Raw genomic sequence first — 16,148 nt, forward strand, 5'->3', positions numbered from 1 at the left:
TTAGCTTACAGCTATCTCTGATGTAGCTAAAAGGCTGTTGGCTACATTGTCCTATTGAATTAGATTATAAATAAATAATACACAGATGCATTCTAACTCCATAGAAACATTTCAGTGATTTTTATTTTATTTTGTTTCCATCTTTTATTTCCAGAGCGTTTGTCTGTGCAAAAAGCATTGGAGCTATTTTGGTCAATGGATGGAGAAAAGTCAGATTTGGACTTGTCTGAAAACGATGATCCAATCCTGGATGAAAACTACCAACCATCACCTAGCAGAGTATCATCATCAAGACGAAACTGATCTAGACAGACATGGCTGGACACCACTTGAGTATTTTGAGCAGTATATAGATAGAGATTTGATGACTATGATTTCAGAATGCTCTAATGTTATGTCTCTGTCAAGGAGTGGGGACCCACTTAACATGACAATTGATGAAGTTTACCACTTTTTTGGAGCCTGTATTTTGATGTCCTGCATCCGATACCCAACCATTAGGATGTACTGGTCCAAAGCCTTGAAAATCACTGCCATCACTGACAAATTCACGCGTGCCAGATTCTTCAAACTGAGGGGAGCGATAAAAGTGGTGATTGATGATGATGTGCCAGAAGAACTGAGAAGGCTGGACAAATTCTTGAAGGTGAGGCCTTTTCTGGATCGTATTCTGCGAGGCTGCCGGTCTCTGAGTCGACCTGATTGCGCATCCATAGATGAGCAGATGATTCCTTTCACGGGAGCATGTCCATGGAGACAATATCTGCCAATGAAACCAAATCCAGTCGGCATAAAGAACTTCGTCTGTGCTACAGCAGATGGCATCGTGCTTGACTTTGAGCTTTATCAAGGTACAAATGTGCTGATCGAGAAGGTAGAGGAACCAGAGGGCATGGGTTTGGCAAGCTTAGTCATTGAGCGCCTGTGTCAAACTCTGCATCGTGGCACTAAAGTGTACTGTGACCGGTTCTTCACCACCATCAAGGGTGCGCAACGAATGATGGAGAAGGGGTTCTACATGACTGGTACAGTAATGAAGAACAGAGTAGCTGGAGCAAACCACAAGTTACCAACTGACAAAGCAATGAAAAATGCTGGAAGAGGAACCTCTTCAGAAGTTTCAGCTGACGATGGAAAGTTGTGTGTAGTAAAGTGGTATGACAACAAACCAGTCCTGATGATGTCTGTTGTTCATGGTGTACAGCCAGAAGACACCTGCCAGCGCTGGGACAAGAAACTGAAACAACATATCACTGTCTCACGACCAAGCATTGTACGCCAGTACAACATGAAGATGGGTGGAGTGGATTTGATGGATAGAATGATAAGTTACTATCGCATGAGCACATGTACAAAGAAGTGGACATTACGGATGGTAATGCACTTCACAGATCTGGCTTTAGCCAACAGCTGGCTACTGTACCGCAAAGACCATGCAATATCTGCTGGACCAAAGACAAAACCCATCCAGTTCCTTCAGTTCCGTATGGAAGTGGGCAAGATCCTCTTGGCCCAGCATCACGGTGCAGATGCAGACCTTTCAGAACCTTCAGAGGATGAAGATGGGGTCAAACGTCATGTAATGGAGTTGCACCATGTGTCGGTCCGCAGAAGAGCCAATGCCCACCTCCCAGAGATGATCGGCCTGAAGAACGCAATGCGCTGCAGACAACCAGGATGTACTGGAAGAACCCGAGTGCGTTGTGTGACCTGCAAAGTGTTCTTGTGCATGCAAACTGAGCGCAACTGTTACTCAGCCTTTCACTCATAGGTGATGACAGTGATTTCCAGGTGTGTACTTCTTCCGACAGTGATTGTAGCCTTTCACTTATCATTTTTGTTACATTACTCACGCATTGTTTCAAGCGCTGAAACTGAATATCCAAAAGTGGAAGAACGTTTTTCTTTTTGTTTACTTATATTCACTAAGATCGTTACAGTAGTAGGCTGATTCAACAGTAACAGTTAAAAATGCTTCTAAGTTTTGTGTTAAATTTTGTTACAGGCATACAGTGTCATCCTGCAAAAGGCCTGGTTGTTGTAACTGTTCAAAATGGGCAAAAATGCAATATTTCTTATGTTGTTTTTACTCTTTGATAATCATAACTTGTCAAAGTATTTGTATATGTGTTATTAATACATGCTAAAGCAGTCAGGAAAACACTGCTGTGTTCAAAGTGGAAATAAAGAGTTTTTTCTCAGCGATTTCTTAAGTTGTCTTAAATGTGTTTTATGGAAATTCGGACCATGCGTCCACATATGTGGACGTCATTTTTCTCTAAAAGTACATAACTTCAAAATATGATGCTTTATTTTTATTCTAATTGGGTTCAAACAAGCCCAATTAGCAAAGAGAAATAACATATGCATGTAAAAAAAACTGCTTGGGCCTTAAGAGGTTAAAGGGTTCATATTATGAAGCTTTTCAACATTTTCACATGGTCTCACTGGTCAAAAAACCTTGTATTTAAAGTTTATTGAAATTCCTCCACACTTTTTAAAAACTGTAACAAGCCAGGGAGAGAGAGGACAGACTTTCTTCACTTCCGGGGCGTCATTCTAGGTAAGGGGACGATTAGTAAGTATTAGAAAGTACATGTTTCATAGAATGACCCCTTCAAGTAAACCTTTCAAACAAATATCACTTAAAACAAACTATGAAGAAAACCTCTTCAATAAACAATCTAAGGCTGTTTATCTTTGTTTCAATTTTGGAATTTGGTAAAGTTTGAAATGATCTGGTTACATGCTGCATTATTTTGTACAGTTTGTGTGTAAAAACACCCAAAATGAAACCAGAAGCTGTGTTATCGTGGAAGTTGAAGTTGGAGGTTTTTATTGAACCAAAACATGGAATCAAGAGATATTAAACAAGATGAGAAAAAAAACAAAACACAAAAAGAACAGAAGAAGATGAAACCTGTTGGAGAATTGGTCTCATCTCTTCTGGTTGAATGTAGTGCGTGTTTAAATGCCTGAAAACGAACTGTGATTGTTTTGTAGTGGAAGAGCGACACCCAGTGGACAGAGATATAACACACACTCTATTTCCATTCATATGTTTGTAAAATCTTTTTCTTAGGGATTGAGGGAACCCTGTGTGTGTGTGTGTGTGTGTGTGTGTGTGTGTGTGTGTGTGTGTGTGTGTGTGTGTGTGTGTGTGTGTGTGTGTTATCAGCACACTCAGACGGGAGCTCCTCTCTTATCTTCGCACCGCTCATCTGTGATGCCTTCATGGACAGTAGGAAATATTAAGTTGTGACCACACGTGATTTCCTTTGCCCTTTCTGGTCTTTCGCTGTGTTGTGTATTTGTTTGTTTTGCTCTTCAGTGCACAAAAGCCTTCTCCTACAGTTCAAATAATTGCGTTGTGTTTATCCCTTACAAAGTTTTCTTCGGTAAATTATCAGTACAGAGGCTGTCGAACGGTTTTTTGAGCTGCACCTGAACGCCTCAGTGGGCGGGGCCTGTGTTCATGTAACGTGTTGTCCTCTGATCAGCCAGACAAGAGGAGCTCATGTCTGCTCAGACCTTCTCACATCTGCTCAACTCTCTCTAAACTGTCTGCAGACGGAGGATCCGGTGAGTTACTTTAATACTCATTAGTTACTTTAACTCATTTCTCTCGTGAAATCAGATCCCTGTCCCGCAGACTCCTTGTCATCACGCCCATCATGAGTAATGTGAATATGAATAAATGCAGAATTATTGCAGGTTTGTTTCGTGTGGCCATCATCAGGTTCATCCTCACTTTACACCATTAACACTTTGTTAACGTTAGATACTGATTAGATATTGAAACCAAAGTATTTCAGTGTTTCCTCTGTGACCTGCAGAGAAACGAAACCTACCGGGTCAGAACAGTGTGGAGAGTTTGGTTTGTTCACCAGAGGACAAGTTCAACTTCACATCGTATTCTAGCAGTTAAATTCAATTCAGCTTCCTTCGAGGTCGACATACAAAGTGTCTCACACACACACAAACACACTGAGATTGTTAGATTATATTTTTTACCCCTTGCTTCTTTTAATAAGTTGAATAGAATAGAATATTTTATTACTCCCAGAGGGTAACTCGATATTTATTCTTTATTTATAATTCCTCATAAATTCTTAATTGACCAACCATGATGCTGCTGAGATGAAACCGACACTTTCTCGGCTGCAGTATTTCCATCTTACCGTGTTCACTGTCAGTTCTGTAGCTTTCATCCAGATCTGTACGACCGTGTCACGTTCAGGTTTGGGCTGTGGTGTTTGTAATATATATATATGTCACTATTCATTCATTCATTCATTCATTCATGTGAACATATCAGATGAGTGCTGCTGCTCTTAATCGAGCTTCATTATTTCACCATCAAACAATAATAACAGATAGAAAAGAAACCTAAACTCTAAAGACGTTGTTTATGTAGGAGTTATAAAATCGTATCACGATGGTCATGCTCAGCAGTGTTATCCATATCACATGTTCAGCTGCAGTCTGGAAGGTCTATTATCTTTTTTTATAATGTGCCGGTGACTCAAGTCAATTCCTCGTGTCCCTTTACAGTCGGTGGATTTTGCTGCCCTCAGCTTTACGTGGCTTTAGTGGGAATAAAACATGCTTTTAAACACGCTCACGCTTTTCCTCACAGGCCCCCATCCTCCCAGCGGACCGACATGCACACGCCCCTGCTGGACAGTTCTGCCTCTGATGGTCTGGAACCCCTGCCTCCGGACTCGGGGGGTCCGCTCATGGGGATCATCGGTTCGGGTGACTTCTCCCGCTCGCTGGCCCTCCGCCTGGTGGCGTCGGGGTGCCGGGTGATGGTGGGCAGTCGGAGCCCGCATCGGGTGGTCGGGGGTCTGTTTCCCGACGGCGTGGAGGTCCGCTCGCAGGAGGAGATGGCGGACGCCGCAGAGGGGCCGGTGTTCGTGGCGGTGTACCCGGAGTACTACCACACCCTGACGGGGCTGAGGCAGCAGCTGGCCGGGAAGGTGCTGATCGACGTGAGCAACGCCGCCCGGCCGGGCACCCGGGGACAGTCCAACGCCGAGCGGCTGGCGGACGTCTTCCCTCTGAGCAAGGTGGTGAAGGCGTTCAACGTGGTGTCGGCCTGGGCCCTGCAGGCCGGCGCCCAGGACGGCAGCAGGCAGGTGAGGCGCCGAGCCGGAGCCACCGAGGGTCCCGCGCACAAGAACACACAAAGAAATAAAAAAAACTGTACTTTAGAACTCTTCCACCGAGAAGAACCAGGTACTGATTCGGTTGCGGTGCTTCGGCTGCGTTCACACCGCGGGTCTGGATGAATATGAAATCTGCAGCGATGCTGTGAAACAAAAACTCTTCCGTCTTTATTGTTGTTTCCTGTGAGCGCTGAGGTCTGGGTCACCTTCAGTAAACTCACACACCTCAGTGTCACGTTCTCACTGATTCATTCTGTCTCATTTAAATACGATGCATTTCTTAACCACATTACAACAATTTTGCCTTTTTTAAATTGAGAACCCCCCCCCCCCCCACCCCTTCCCTCCTCCTGCCCTCCAGGTCCTGGTCTGCAGCGACCACCCGGACTCTAAATCCCGCGTCCTGCAGCTGGCCCGGCGGCTGGGCTTCGGCCCCGTGGACCTGGGCGCTCTGCGTGCGTCTAAAGAGATAGAGGAGGCCCCTCTTATCCTCTTCCCCTCCTGGGGAGGCCCCATCCTAGCCACCTTCCTCCTCTTCCTCTTCTTCTACCTCTACATCTTCCTGCGGAGCGTCCTGCTGCCGTACCTGGACCACGGAGCCAACCGCTTCTCCCTGCTGCCTCTGGTGGCCGTCAACCAGACGCTGCCCGCCGTCGCGCTCGTCACGCTGGCTCTGGTTTATCTACCGGGTATGAAGCCGAGAGAAACGTGTGAACTAACCGTTCAACATTTCAACCAGCGTCAGACACCAGGGAGGGAATTTATAGTGTGATAGAGCTCAGAGGTTACTCTCACCGAAAGAAAATGAATGGATGAATCCAGACCTGCTGTACATTAGGTCAGCAGATTGTTCACATACAGCACCGTGTGCAAAAGTCTGTGGGAAATAATGACAAACAAAAGTCTAGATGTGGCTCCAACAAGCTTTCACTCAAATATATGGAAATATTATTCATTCCATTTTTCACTTTGCTCAACATCAAACAGTTCACACAAACCCACCAAAAGATATTTCACCAAACAAGCAGTGAAAAAATAAAGTGAAAAGGAATGGGAAGAATTATAAATTAATAAAAGATTTCCTTCTCTTTTTTTTTTTTTTTAAAGTTCCACTTATGTAATAATGAAGTCATTAAAACTTGTTAGAACTATTATATTAAGAAAATATGTAAATATATTTATATATATTCTGTTAACTAATGTAATAATATGTAATATACGATAAAGTATCATCATGATTATGGAAGGAAATTGTTCAAATTAGACTATATATGTATATATTCATCATTTACGATGATCTCTTTATGTGTTACAGAGTTTTACACCCAATACAGAACTTTATCCTCGCACGTATATCACTAAACATTATCTGTTATATTGAACAACAGATAACAGTTTCATAAGGATTCTTATCTTCCAGTTGAACGTCTAAAAGTTCCATTTAAAGGGAAAGTAGTGAGTCGACGATCCAGTAAAATGTTGAGTTTCCAAAGTTCCTCTTGGTGAGATGAGCAGGATTGAATTGAATCATTTACTTTGGGTGACGACCTGCAGCTTTGATGTGCTCAGCAAAAAGAAGGAAGAGTTCAACTGTCGCTGTGAAATGTCATAAACAAGCTACAGCTTCTTCAATATAAAGAATATAAAGTTATTCTCATTTAAATGCTTGTTGTGCAAGATTAAAGTGTGTGTGAGGAGAGCGTCAGTAGAAGAAGGTTGAAGTGTGTGTGAGGAGAGCATCAGTAGAAGAAGGCTGAAGTGTGTGTGAGGAGAGCGTCAGTAGAATAAAGTGTGTGAGGAGAGCGTCAGTAGAAGAAGGTTGAAGTGTGTGTGAGGAGAGCGTCAGTGGAAGATGGTTGAAGTGTGTGTGAGGAGAGCATCAGTAGAATAAAGTGTGTGAGGAGAGCGTCAGTAGAAGAAGGTTGAAGTGTGTGTGAGGAGAGCGTCAGTGGAAGAAGGTTGAAGTGTGTGTGAGGAGAGCATCAGTAGAAGAAGGCTGAAGTGTGTGTGAGGAGAGCGTCAGTAGAATAAAGTGTGTGAGGAGAGCGTCAGTAGAAGAAGGTTGAAGTGTGTGTGAGGAGAGCGTCAGTGGAAGAAGGTTGAAGTGTGTGTGAGGAGAGCATCAGTAGAAGAAGGCTGAAGTGTGTGTGAGGAGAGCGTCAGTAGAATAAAGTGTGTGAGGAGAGCGTCAGTAGAAGAAGGTTGAAGTGTGTGTGAGGAGAGCGTCAGTGGAAGATGGTTGAAGTGTGTGTGAGGAGAGCGTCAGTAGAAGGTGGTTGAAGTGTGTGTGAGGAGAGCGTCAGTGGAAGATGGTTGAAGTGTGTGTGAGGAGAGCGTCAGTAGAATAAAATGTGTGAGGAGAGCATCAGTAGAAGAAGGCTGAAGTGTGTGTGAGGAGAGCGTCAGTAGAATAAAGTGTGTGAGGAGAGCGTCAGTAGAAGAAGGTTGAAGTGTGTGTGAGGAGAGCGTCAGTGGAAGAAGGTTGAAGTGTGTGAGGAGAGCATCAGTAGAAGAAGGCTGAAGTGTGTGTGAGGAGAGCGTCAGTAGAATAAAGTGTGTGAGGAGAGCGTCAGTAGAAGAAGGTTGAAGTGTGTGTGAGGAGAGCGTCAGTGGAAGATGGTTGAAGTGTGTGTGAGGAGAGCATCAGTAGAATAAAGTGTGTGAGGAGAGCGTCAGTAGAAGAAGGTTGAAGTGTGTGTGAGGAGAGCGTCAGTGGAAGAAGGTTGAAGTGTGTGTGAGGAGAGCATCAGTAGAAGAAGGCTGAAGTGTGTGTGAGGAGAGCGTCAGTAGAATAAAGTGTGTGAGGAGAGCGTCAGTAGAAGAAGGTTGAAGTGTGTGTGAGGAGAGCGTCAGTGGAAGATGGTTGAAGTGTGTGTGAGGAGAGCGTCAGTAGAAGGTGGTTGAAGTGTGTGTGAGGAGAGCGTCAGTGGAAGATGGTTGAAGTGTGTGTGAGGAGAGCGTCAGTAGAAGAAGGCTGAAGTGTGTGTGAGGAGAGCGTCAGTAGAATAAAGTGTGTGAGGAGAGCATCAGTAGAAGAAGGCTGAAGTGTGTGTGAGGAGAGCGTCAGTAGAATAAAGTGTGTGAGGAGAGCGTCAGTAGAAGAAGGTTGAAGTGTGTGTGAGGAGAGCGTCAGTGGAAGAAGGTTGAAGTGTGTGTGAGGAGAGCATCAGTAGAAGAAGGCTGAAGTGTGTGTGAGGAGAGCGTCAGTAGAATAAAGTGTGTGAGGAGAGCGTCAGTAGAAGAAGGTTGAAGTGTGTGTGAGGAGAGCGTCAGTGGAAGATGGTTGAAGTGTGTGTGAGGAGAGCATCAGTAGAAGGTGGTTGAAGTGTGTGTGAGGAGAGCGTCAGTAGAATAAAGTGTGTGTGAGGAGAGCGTCAGTAGAAGAAGGTTGAAGTGTGTGTGAGGAGAGCGTCAGTAGAATAAGGTTGAAGTGTGTGTGAGGAGAGAGTCAGTCGAAGAAGGTTGAAGTGTGTGTGAGGAGAGCGTCAGTAGAAGGTAATTGAAGTGTGTGTGAGGAGAGCATCAGTAGAAGTTGGTTGAAGTGTGTGTGGGGAGAGCGTCAGTAGAAGAAAGTAGTGTGTGTGATGAGAGCGTAAGTAGAAGGAAGTTGAAGTGTGTGTGAGGAGAGCGTCAGTAGAAGGAAGTTGAAGTGTGTGTGAGGAGAGCGTCAGTGGAAGATGGTTGAAGTGTGTGTGAGGAGAGCGTCAGTAGAAGAAGGTTGAAGTGTGTGTGAGGAGAGCGTCAGTAGAAGAAAGTAGTGTGTGTGAGGAGAGCGTCAGTGGAACGTGGCTGACTCTGTGGTGTGTGTCTCAGGCCTGCTGGCTGCTCTGCTGCAGCTCCACAGAGGAACCAAGTACCAGAGGTTCCCCCGCTGGTTGGATCGCTGGCTGTGCAGCAGGAAGCAGCTCGGTCTGCTCAGCTTCCTGGCCGCTCTGCTGCACGCCGTCTACAGCATGTGTCTGACTCTGAGGAGGGCCTCGGGCTACAGCCTGCTGGACACCGCCTCCCGCCAGGTGAGCCTCGCCGTGCCTCGCCACGCCTCGCCTCGCCGCTCACACGACGGCTGCGCCCGTCCTCATCGCTCCTCCTCCTCCTCCTCCTCAGGAGGAAGCCGGGGTGGAGGCCTTGTCGGGGGAGCAGCAGGTGTGGAGGACGGACCTGTACCTGACCAGTGGCATCCTGGGATTTGGAGTCCTGGCTCTGCTGGCCGTCACCTCTCTGCCCTCCGTGGGAAACGCTCTGAACTGGAGGGAGTTCACCTTCGTTCAGGTCAGTAACACACTGCGGTGTGATCCACCTTTATGTAGTACCAGAACCTGCCCCAAGGGGTCACCAACCCCCATGTTAGTATCTCTGTCGTGTGTGGAAGTATAAACATTTTATGTAAAAGTATTGGATTTGTGATTAATACCTCCGTGGGTCGCAACCTCATTATAATCTTCTTTTCAGGACTTTACCTTATTCAGACTTATATTGTTACATACAGATTACACACACACACACACACACACACACACACACACACACACACACACACACACACACACACACACACACACACACACACACACACACACACACACACACACACACACACGCTTGTTTCCATAGCGACGACCTCAGCTTGGTTTTCTGGGGGACAATGTGGGCTTTTGTCTGAATCGTCAGCGTTTTCCTTCCTTGTGTGACGGAGGCTCCGCCTCTCTCTCTCTGCGCCCCCCAGTCAGGTCTGGGCTACGCCGCGCTGGCGCTCTCCACCCTGCACGCCCTCTTCTTCGGCTGGGACTTTGCCTTCTTCCCGGACGCCTACCCGTTCTACCTGCCGCCGGTCTACCTCCTGGCCCTGGTGCTGCCCTGCCTGGTCCTGGCCGGTCGGCTCCTCCTGGCGCTGCCCTGCGTCTCCGCCAGGCTGGGGAAGATCCGCCGGGGCTGGGAGAGCGGCGGGAAGCCGCACGCGCCCCCCGGCGGTGACGACGTGTAGGGACGAGAGCGCCCTCCGTGGTAGAACCTCCACTTTACAGGCTGGGAGGAGCTCATCCTCCCGCCGAATCTGAGAAATGAAGGTGGAACATGAGGGAAGGACACCGCGTGACGTCCAGAATCAGAACCTCAGAAGCTGAAGATCGGGAAGAAAACACAATTACCTCTTTACGGTGCACATGAGGACAAAGGGGAAGACATTTCCTCGTGTTGCATTGGAGCCTCACACACACACGTCAGGAATCTGAAATACTCCACGGCCAATAGAAGTGATTGAAGTGAGACGGCGGTGTTGTGCCAAAAAGTGTTTCCCTGCCAAAATCTGTTTGTTGCTGGAGCCATCAGTTCGATCCGGCGGGTTTTAATCAAGATTTAATTCAATAACGTAAAAATATACTAAACTGTATCACGTATCACGTATGTATAATAATAATAATGATTATAAAATCTATAATTTCTTTATTTTACGTGTAACCCATTGGCAAATCATCTCAATTGCAGTTTGGTTTTCAAGCGCAAACAGAGAAAACAGAAAACTCAAACACTGTAAACATTAATTATTGACACATGAATGACGGGAAAGGCGATGATGTGACCTGCAAATCCTTCCTTGTTAAATCTGATGCACCTCAGTTGTTACTGCGTACACACAGTTTAGTATATTTGTATGTTATGACTGTAAATCCTGATAAAAGCAGCTTGGAACAGAGCGGACCGTCGGGCCAGTGCTCGCTGGGAAACACTTTTTGGCACAACACCGGCATTAGACATCTTTTTTTTTATTATATTGTTTGTATGTTGAGACACAATCTGAATTCTTTTATTGTCATTGTACGAATGCTTACACACACACACACACACACACACACACACACACACACACACACACACACACACACACACACACACACACACACACACACACACACACACACACACACACACACACCAAAATGGCAACTGGAAAGTCCCCGGCTTTGAAAACACAGTAAACTCAAATTAAAAAATGTACATTGAAAATACTGAGATATAAACGTTATTTTACATTTTGAAATTTTAACATATTTTTGGTGATTTTGGGGGGAAAAAAGACTTTAATTACAAAAAGATTTCAAATTAATAAAGGAACCGCTTAATTAGGAAAAACATTTCAGATTGCTCAGTTCAACACTCTTTTATTGTTCATGAAATGAATCATCTTACCCAACAAAATGCACACGTTTGTAATCAAATTACTATGAATTCTGAGTAACCAAGCACGTTTGTCAGGAACCGAAGACTTTTAACGAGCAAATTATGTGAAAATAGATCAAACTTCATGAGTTTCTGAGCCTCTAAATACATTTTTATGTATAATACAAGAAAATTTTTAAATAAATCTTGGTAACTTTATTTTTTTCCCCCTAAATTTTGGACCAAACTCAAATATATTATACTTCCGAAGATACCCAGGAGTTCCTCCAAGAAACCTGAGAACAGTCCACGTTGGAAGTCGTCTCGTCTCGCCGTCAAAAACCAGGATCTTTTCTTTCGTCCAACACGACTGTGAAGTTCAGACAATAAGATTTACAGTTGTTATAAGGCGACGGTCTGTTTAATAGAAGTTAACACGAGCGAAGAGTTCAACACTGGAAGCGCTCAGTTTACAATGACGACTGGTCATCAGGGGCTGAACGCCACCTGGCGTCACCACAAAGAACTACATGCAAAGGTATTTTAGACATTTTTATGTATTTTCCTGTTTGTGATTAAAGCTTCCTCCTAATTTGCATATCATTTGCGTGTGAGGGTTTTATTTGCTGGTTGTTGGTCTCGTGATGGTTGCACAACTGGGACGAGCTCACAAATAATACAGTCGTATGATCTTGAGCTCGATGACAGGTAATTATAAAGTTTTTAACAACAACAAATGAGAATGATGATCTTTTTTCTTTTAACGAGACTTTTTAAGTATAAATAAATAAAATATAAAATTGACCAGGGAACCAAAGGATCTCATTATTCTTTATGGAAAGGTTCTGTCAACATCTCGACAGTTTTATTGCTTTTTTTGTGTGTTTATGTTTCTTAGTGTTTTAATGTGTGCTTTAATTTCAAAATAGAACTTAACAAAATCTGGGTTTACCTTTGCTAATCTGCAGTTTTGAATATGACATTTTCCAATTAGAATCATTAAATTAACTATAAATTCTATGTCTTTATTTTTTATTATTATTATTGTATTTATTACTATTATTATTAGTTATACATATTTATTTTTATATTATCCATCTGAGATACTTACAAGGTTTTTATCACGTCAGTTTACCACCAGTTACTTGCAGTTTCTCCTCCACAGTCAGAGTTTAAAACTTGTACTCCAGTAAATAATCGACCTCATTCATTTTGATTCAAATAAAGTATTTTCTTATTTAACGAACATGTGTCACATCATGACTGTCATAGAGCTGAATGAATGAATGAATGAATAATACTGTGCCATGAATTAAATAAAACTAGAATTTGAACTTGCAGGCCAAAAGTTCTTCTTCTTCTTTTTTTTTTTTGGTCCATTTTCTCAAAAATGTGTGGGATTTCATGTGATTTTGCAAAAAACAACTGCAATTGAAAAGTCAGGGGAAAGAAATGTTGTTTTCAAGTAATTCTTGCTCAAAGTGTCCTTTCGCTTCATTAATTTTAATTCTTCTTACATAAAATGAATTCAACACAAAGGTTCTGCAAGTACAAACTATTATTCAAATTATTATTGGTTCACAAAATTATAACCACATATTGTCTTACAAATATGAAGCATGTGAACAAAGACTGAAGGCTCACATTGCTTTAAAGGAGACATATCATGCTTTTAAATCCTTCCTTTTTACATATAAATCAAACAGTTGTGGTCTATATAAAGCGGAACTGCAATGCTTGGGTCTGAATTCCTCATTATTAGAGCTCCACAGGCCCCTTTTCAACCCCTTTTCTGATGTGCTTCTGAGAGCAACTCGTTTTGGGGCGGTCTCTTCAAATGCAAATGAGACACTTCATACCCCGCCTCCTCTCCAGGTTGCAGAGGTGATACTCGGTTCAACTCCAACCTGTTCGGCCATCTTTGTAGTTTGATAGAACAGATACAATTATCTAGCGGCGCAGAAACTTTATATTCACTCATTATTTACAAAATGTCAACAACGGAAGATTTGTCCATCCAGCCATACATGTTGGAGCCAGAGTCGGACCCGGCGGAGCGAGATGAAAATGACGATGATGCACCTGAAGAACAACGTCTTCATATGGATGTAACGCAATGGTGTGTTACTATATTTACACTAACTTCTCCATCCATGCCCACTACTACAATACTGCCTGTATTACAACGACTATTTAACACAGAAGTTACATTATAATCTAAAACGAGCACACAGCGCTAACATATGAAGACGGTGCAACTGCTAATGCTAACAAAACAATGACAGGGACGTCTTATCATCACACTTTTTAGCGTTATATACAGCTTACCGAAGTGCTCTGTTCGTCGTCTCCATAGATAGAAGGAACTGACCGCTCAATCAGACCAAGTCTTTCGGCAAATCCTTCTTTATACTGGCGGAGGTTGCTGAAGCAGTCGTCCTTAAAGTGATTCGCGCACACAAAAATGACCTTACCCACAGATGTGGGTACATTTCTGTGAAAAATAAAACTCAACCAGGCACTTCGAAAAGGTTCTGATGCTGGGAGGCGGTGTAACGAAGCTTGTGGGTTACTACATCCAACAACCGAACATTTCCACTTATCCTCTCGTAACTTCGGTTGGACTACAAAATCGCAGCGAGAAACCAAAATGGCGGATTGCTCGAAGTGTCGATGTCCTAATTTGGCAGTTCCGCCGGGAATACTGTGACGTAATAGTTCAAAAAACGTAATAGAGAATAGAAAAATCGAAACGGATCGCAAAATATGACCAAAACAGAATATAAAGATATCAACGGAGCACCTGAAGAGACTACTTTGAACTTTTCTGTACTTCTAAACACTCTAAATATACAACAACATGCATTTAAGGGCTAAAAAAGTGGATTTAGCATGATATGTCCCCTTTAAATACAAAGTTATATAAAACGTATAACTGCATCTCCTTCCACATAAAAAAGTTTACAAAGCTCATAGCCACAGACTGCAAAATAAAAACAAAGTGCATGTCTTCGTTTTGCAGAGACACAACTTCCCCCCCCTGTACAACAATTCACGAGGAGATATTTGCAAATTGCAAGCCTGCATGAAGATTGTGTGACTTTGCCGAAATTAAGTTGTTGATTGTGATCGAAATTTCCTTGAAGAATGTTTACTCATTTATTGTTTTGCTATTTATTTAGTGATGGATCTATTGGAGATGGAGTTTGGTTCTTTCCTATGCTTTTCCGCTGCCTCTTCAGTTTTGACCTGGCTCATAGCCCCGCCCCTTCAGTGACGTGAAAGGACTGCGACGTGTGCGTGTGTTGTTGCAGCTGAGTGACAGTCGCGTACGTCAAGCAAGGATAGAGACTTACAAAAGGGACTAAACTTTATCGTAAAAGTGGTTAAACACCGTTTGCCAGGACAGTTCCGGATTCCTATCGCGTTTTTAACATCTGCAGTTTCTCGCGGAAACGAGGGACTCTGAAGGGAGTCTGTCACCAGCTAACAGGGGAACCACTTCAATCAAAACACCTGCTTCACAAACTGCCTCCCCGGGCTGTGTGGAGACTCTGCACCCGGACCCTCAGCTCTCTCCCCGGGCTGGTTGGAGGACCATGTCGGCCCCGGCGGTGGTCACTGTGCGGCTCATCCGCTCCTTCGAGCACCGCAACTTCAGACCGCTGGTCTACCCGGATGTGTGTCTGGACCAGCGGGTGCAGGACTTCATCCAGGCGGTCCGAGACGGTGAGGAGAGAGAACACACACACACGCGCGCGCGCACACGCACACGCTATCTTCAGAAACAGATGTTGTCTTTACCGTGAGTGACTTTCTTCCAGATGTTGTCACGAGACCGGGACTCCCTCCTCCTTTTAGGAATTACAACTATGGTATGAGTCTGATTCTGCACTTCCTACTACTGAACTGTGATTAATGGTGTTTCCTCTGGACAGCCACACACAACGTGAGGGATATGTCACTCTGAGTTGAAATTTTATGGAAGATGTATAAAGCTCACGCGGCAGTGAAACTGTATCATGGACATGGGGTATTTAAGTTGCAGCATGCGGAGGACATTTTCCTTATTTCAACAATTGGTGGAGGGTAGACCACAACAGAGAATGAAGAACAGCACGATGAAGACGGGTGTGACTGACGGTCTTCTTCTGTCTGCAGACACAATGAAAATCATCCACCAGGCCCACGGAGCGAAGGTACCACTCGTCCTCCACAGCTCAGGTCCGTCTGCGTGTTGGAACGAAACACGGCCGGACTGAAATCTTCTGTTTTCCAGACTAACGAGCTGGTGATGAGTCTAGACGACGACGAGAAGCTCATCCTGCGAGGCGACCAGACCCTCGGGGCCGCTGGGGTTGGTGAGTTTTTTGCCGTCGGCCCGGCAGGAGGTTTTCCTCCTCCAGAGGACGGAGATCTTCATCTTCATCGGGCTCGTGTTTCTGCTTTCAGCTTCAGAAACCGAAGTGGCTTTGTTCAGGAGAGAAGACTATGACCTGTACAGAGCCAACCCCCGGACCTCCTGGTGACACCGTGGGGACCAGGAGAAGAAGAGGTTACAGGACTCGTGTTCAGACCAGAGATATTTAATTTATGTTTGCTTTGTTTTGTTTTGTTGCTTTCTGTAGTAACTGTTTCTGTTTGGATTATATTTTCTGTCTCGAAATTGGTACCAAATGTTGTTGTTTTGTTTCGGGTTTTTTTTTTTTTCAAAATAAAAGTTTGATGCTGGATGATCACTTTTAACTTTAAACAATGAAACAAACATCTCTTCATGTTTTACTGAATCACACTCTACATTTACAGAGCTCCCAACGCGAAAAC

At 44.2% G+C, this 16,148-nt stretch overlaps 2 protein-coding genes across 2 annotated transcripts; both read left to right on the plus strand.

Annotated features, from left to right (window-relative positions):
- Positions 1 to 3,464: 3,464 nt before the first annotated feature.
- On the plus strand, positions 3,465 to 11,922 carry steap3 (STEAP family member 3, metalloreductase). Its single transcript, XM_080479123.1, has 6 exons — positions 3,465 to 3,582; positions 4,640 to 5,141; positions 5,533 to 5,860; positions 8,985 to 9,184; positions 9,276 to 9,440; positions 9,895 to 11,922. Exons 2-6 carry the CDS (start codon positions 4,665 to 4,667, stop codon positions 10,150 to 10,152), a joined length of 1,428 nt encoding a protein of 475 aa, XP_080335249.1. The 5' UTR covers positions 3,465 to 3,582; positions 4,640 to 4,664; the 3' UTR covers positions 10,153 to 11,922.
- Positions 11,923 to 14,588: 2,666 nt separating this feature from the next.
- On the plus strand, positions 14,589 to 16,093 carry cUnh2orf76 (chromosome Un C2orf76 homolog). Its single transcript, XM_080479023.1, has 5 exons — positions 14,589 to 15,053; positions 15,149 to 15,199; positions 15,486 to 15,523; positions 15,604 to 15,685; positions 15,777 to 16,093. The coding sequence occupies exons 1-5, from the start codon at positions 14,924 to 14,926 to the stop codon at positions 15,851 to 15,853; spliced, it is 378 nt and encodes a 125-aa protein (XP_080335149.1). The 5' UTR covers positions 14,589 to 14,923; the 3' UTR covers positions 15,854 to 16,093.
- Positions 16,094 to 16,148: the final 55 nt, after the last annotated feature.

Source organism: Lipophrys pholis (assembly GCF_963383615.2).
Source record: "Lipophrys pholis genome assembly, chromosome: 13".
Lineage (NCBI taxonomy): Eukaryota > Metazoa > Chordata > Actinopteri > Blenniiformes > Blenniidae > Lipophrys > Lipophrys pholis.

What these genes read in the sequence shown, in the direction of transcription:
- cUnh2orf76 (XM_080479023.1), top strand. Translation starts at nt 14,924, where the DNA reads ATGTCGGCCCCGGCGGTGGTCACTGTGCGGCTCATCCGCTCCTTCGAG. An exon ending in ACCAGGCCCACGGAGCGAAG is followed by an intron (nt 15,524 to 15,603) that starts GTACCACTCGTC and finishes TCTGTTTTCCAG; the next exon opens with ACTAACGAGCTGGTGATGAG. An exon ending in CCTCGGGGCCGCTGGGGTTG is followed by an intron (nt 15,686 to 15,776) that starts GTGAGTTTTTTG and finishes TTCTGCTTTCAG; the next exon opens with CTTCAGAAACCGAAGTGGCT.
- steap3 (XM_080479123.1), top strand. Translation starts at nt 4,665, where the DNA reads ATGCACACGCCCCTGCTGGACAGTTCTGCCTCTGATGGTCTGGAACCC. An exon ending in TGGACACCGCCTCCCGCCAG is followed by an intron (nt 9,185 to 9,275) that starts GTGAGCCTCGCC and finishes CCTCCTCCTCAG; the next exon opens with GAGGAAGCCGGGGTGGAGGC. An exon ending in GGGAGTTCACCTTCGTTCAG is followed by an intron (nt 9,441 to 9,894) that starts GTCAGTAACACA and finishes TGCGCCCCCCAG; the next exon opens with TCAGGTCTGGGCTACGCCGC.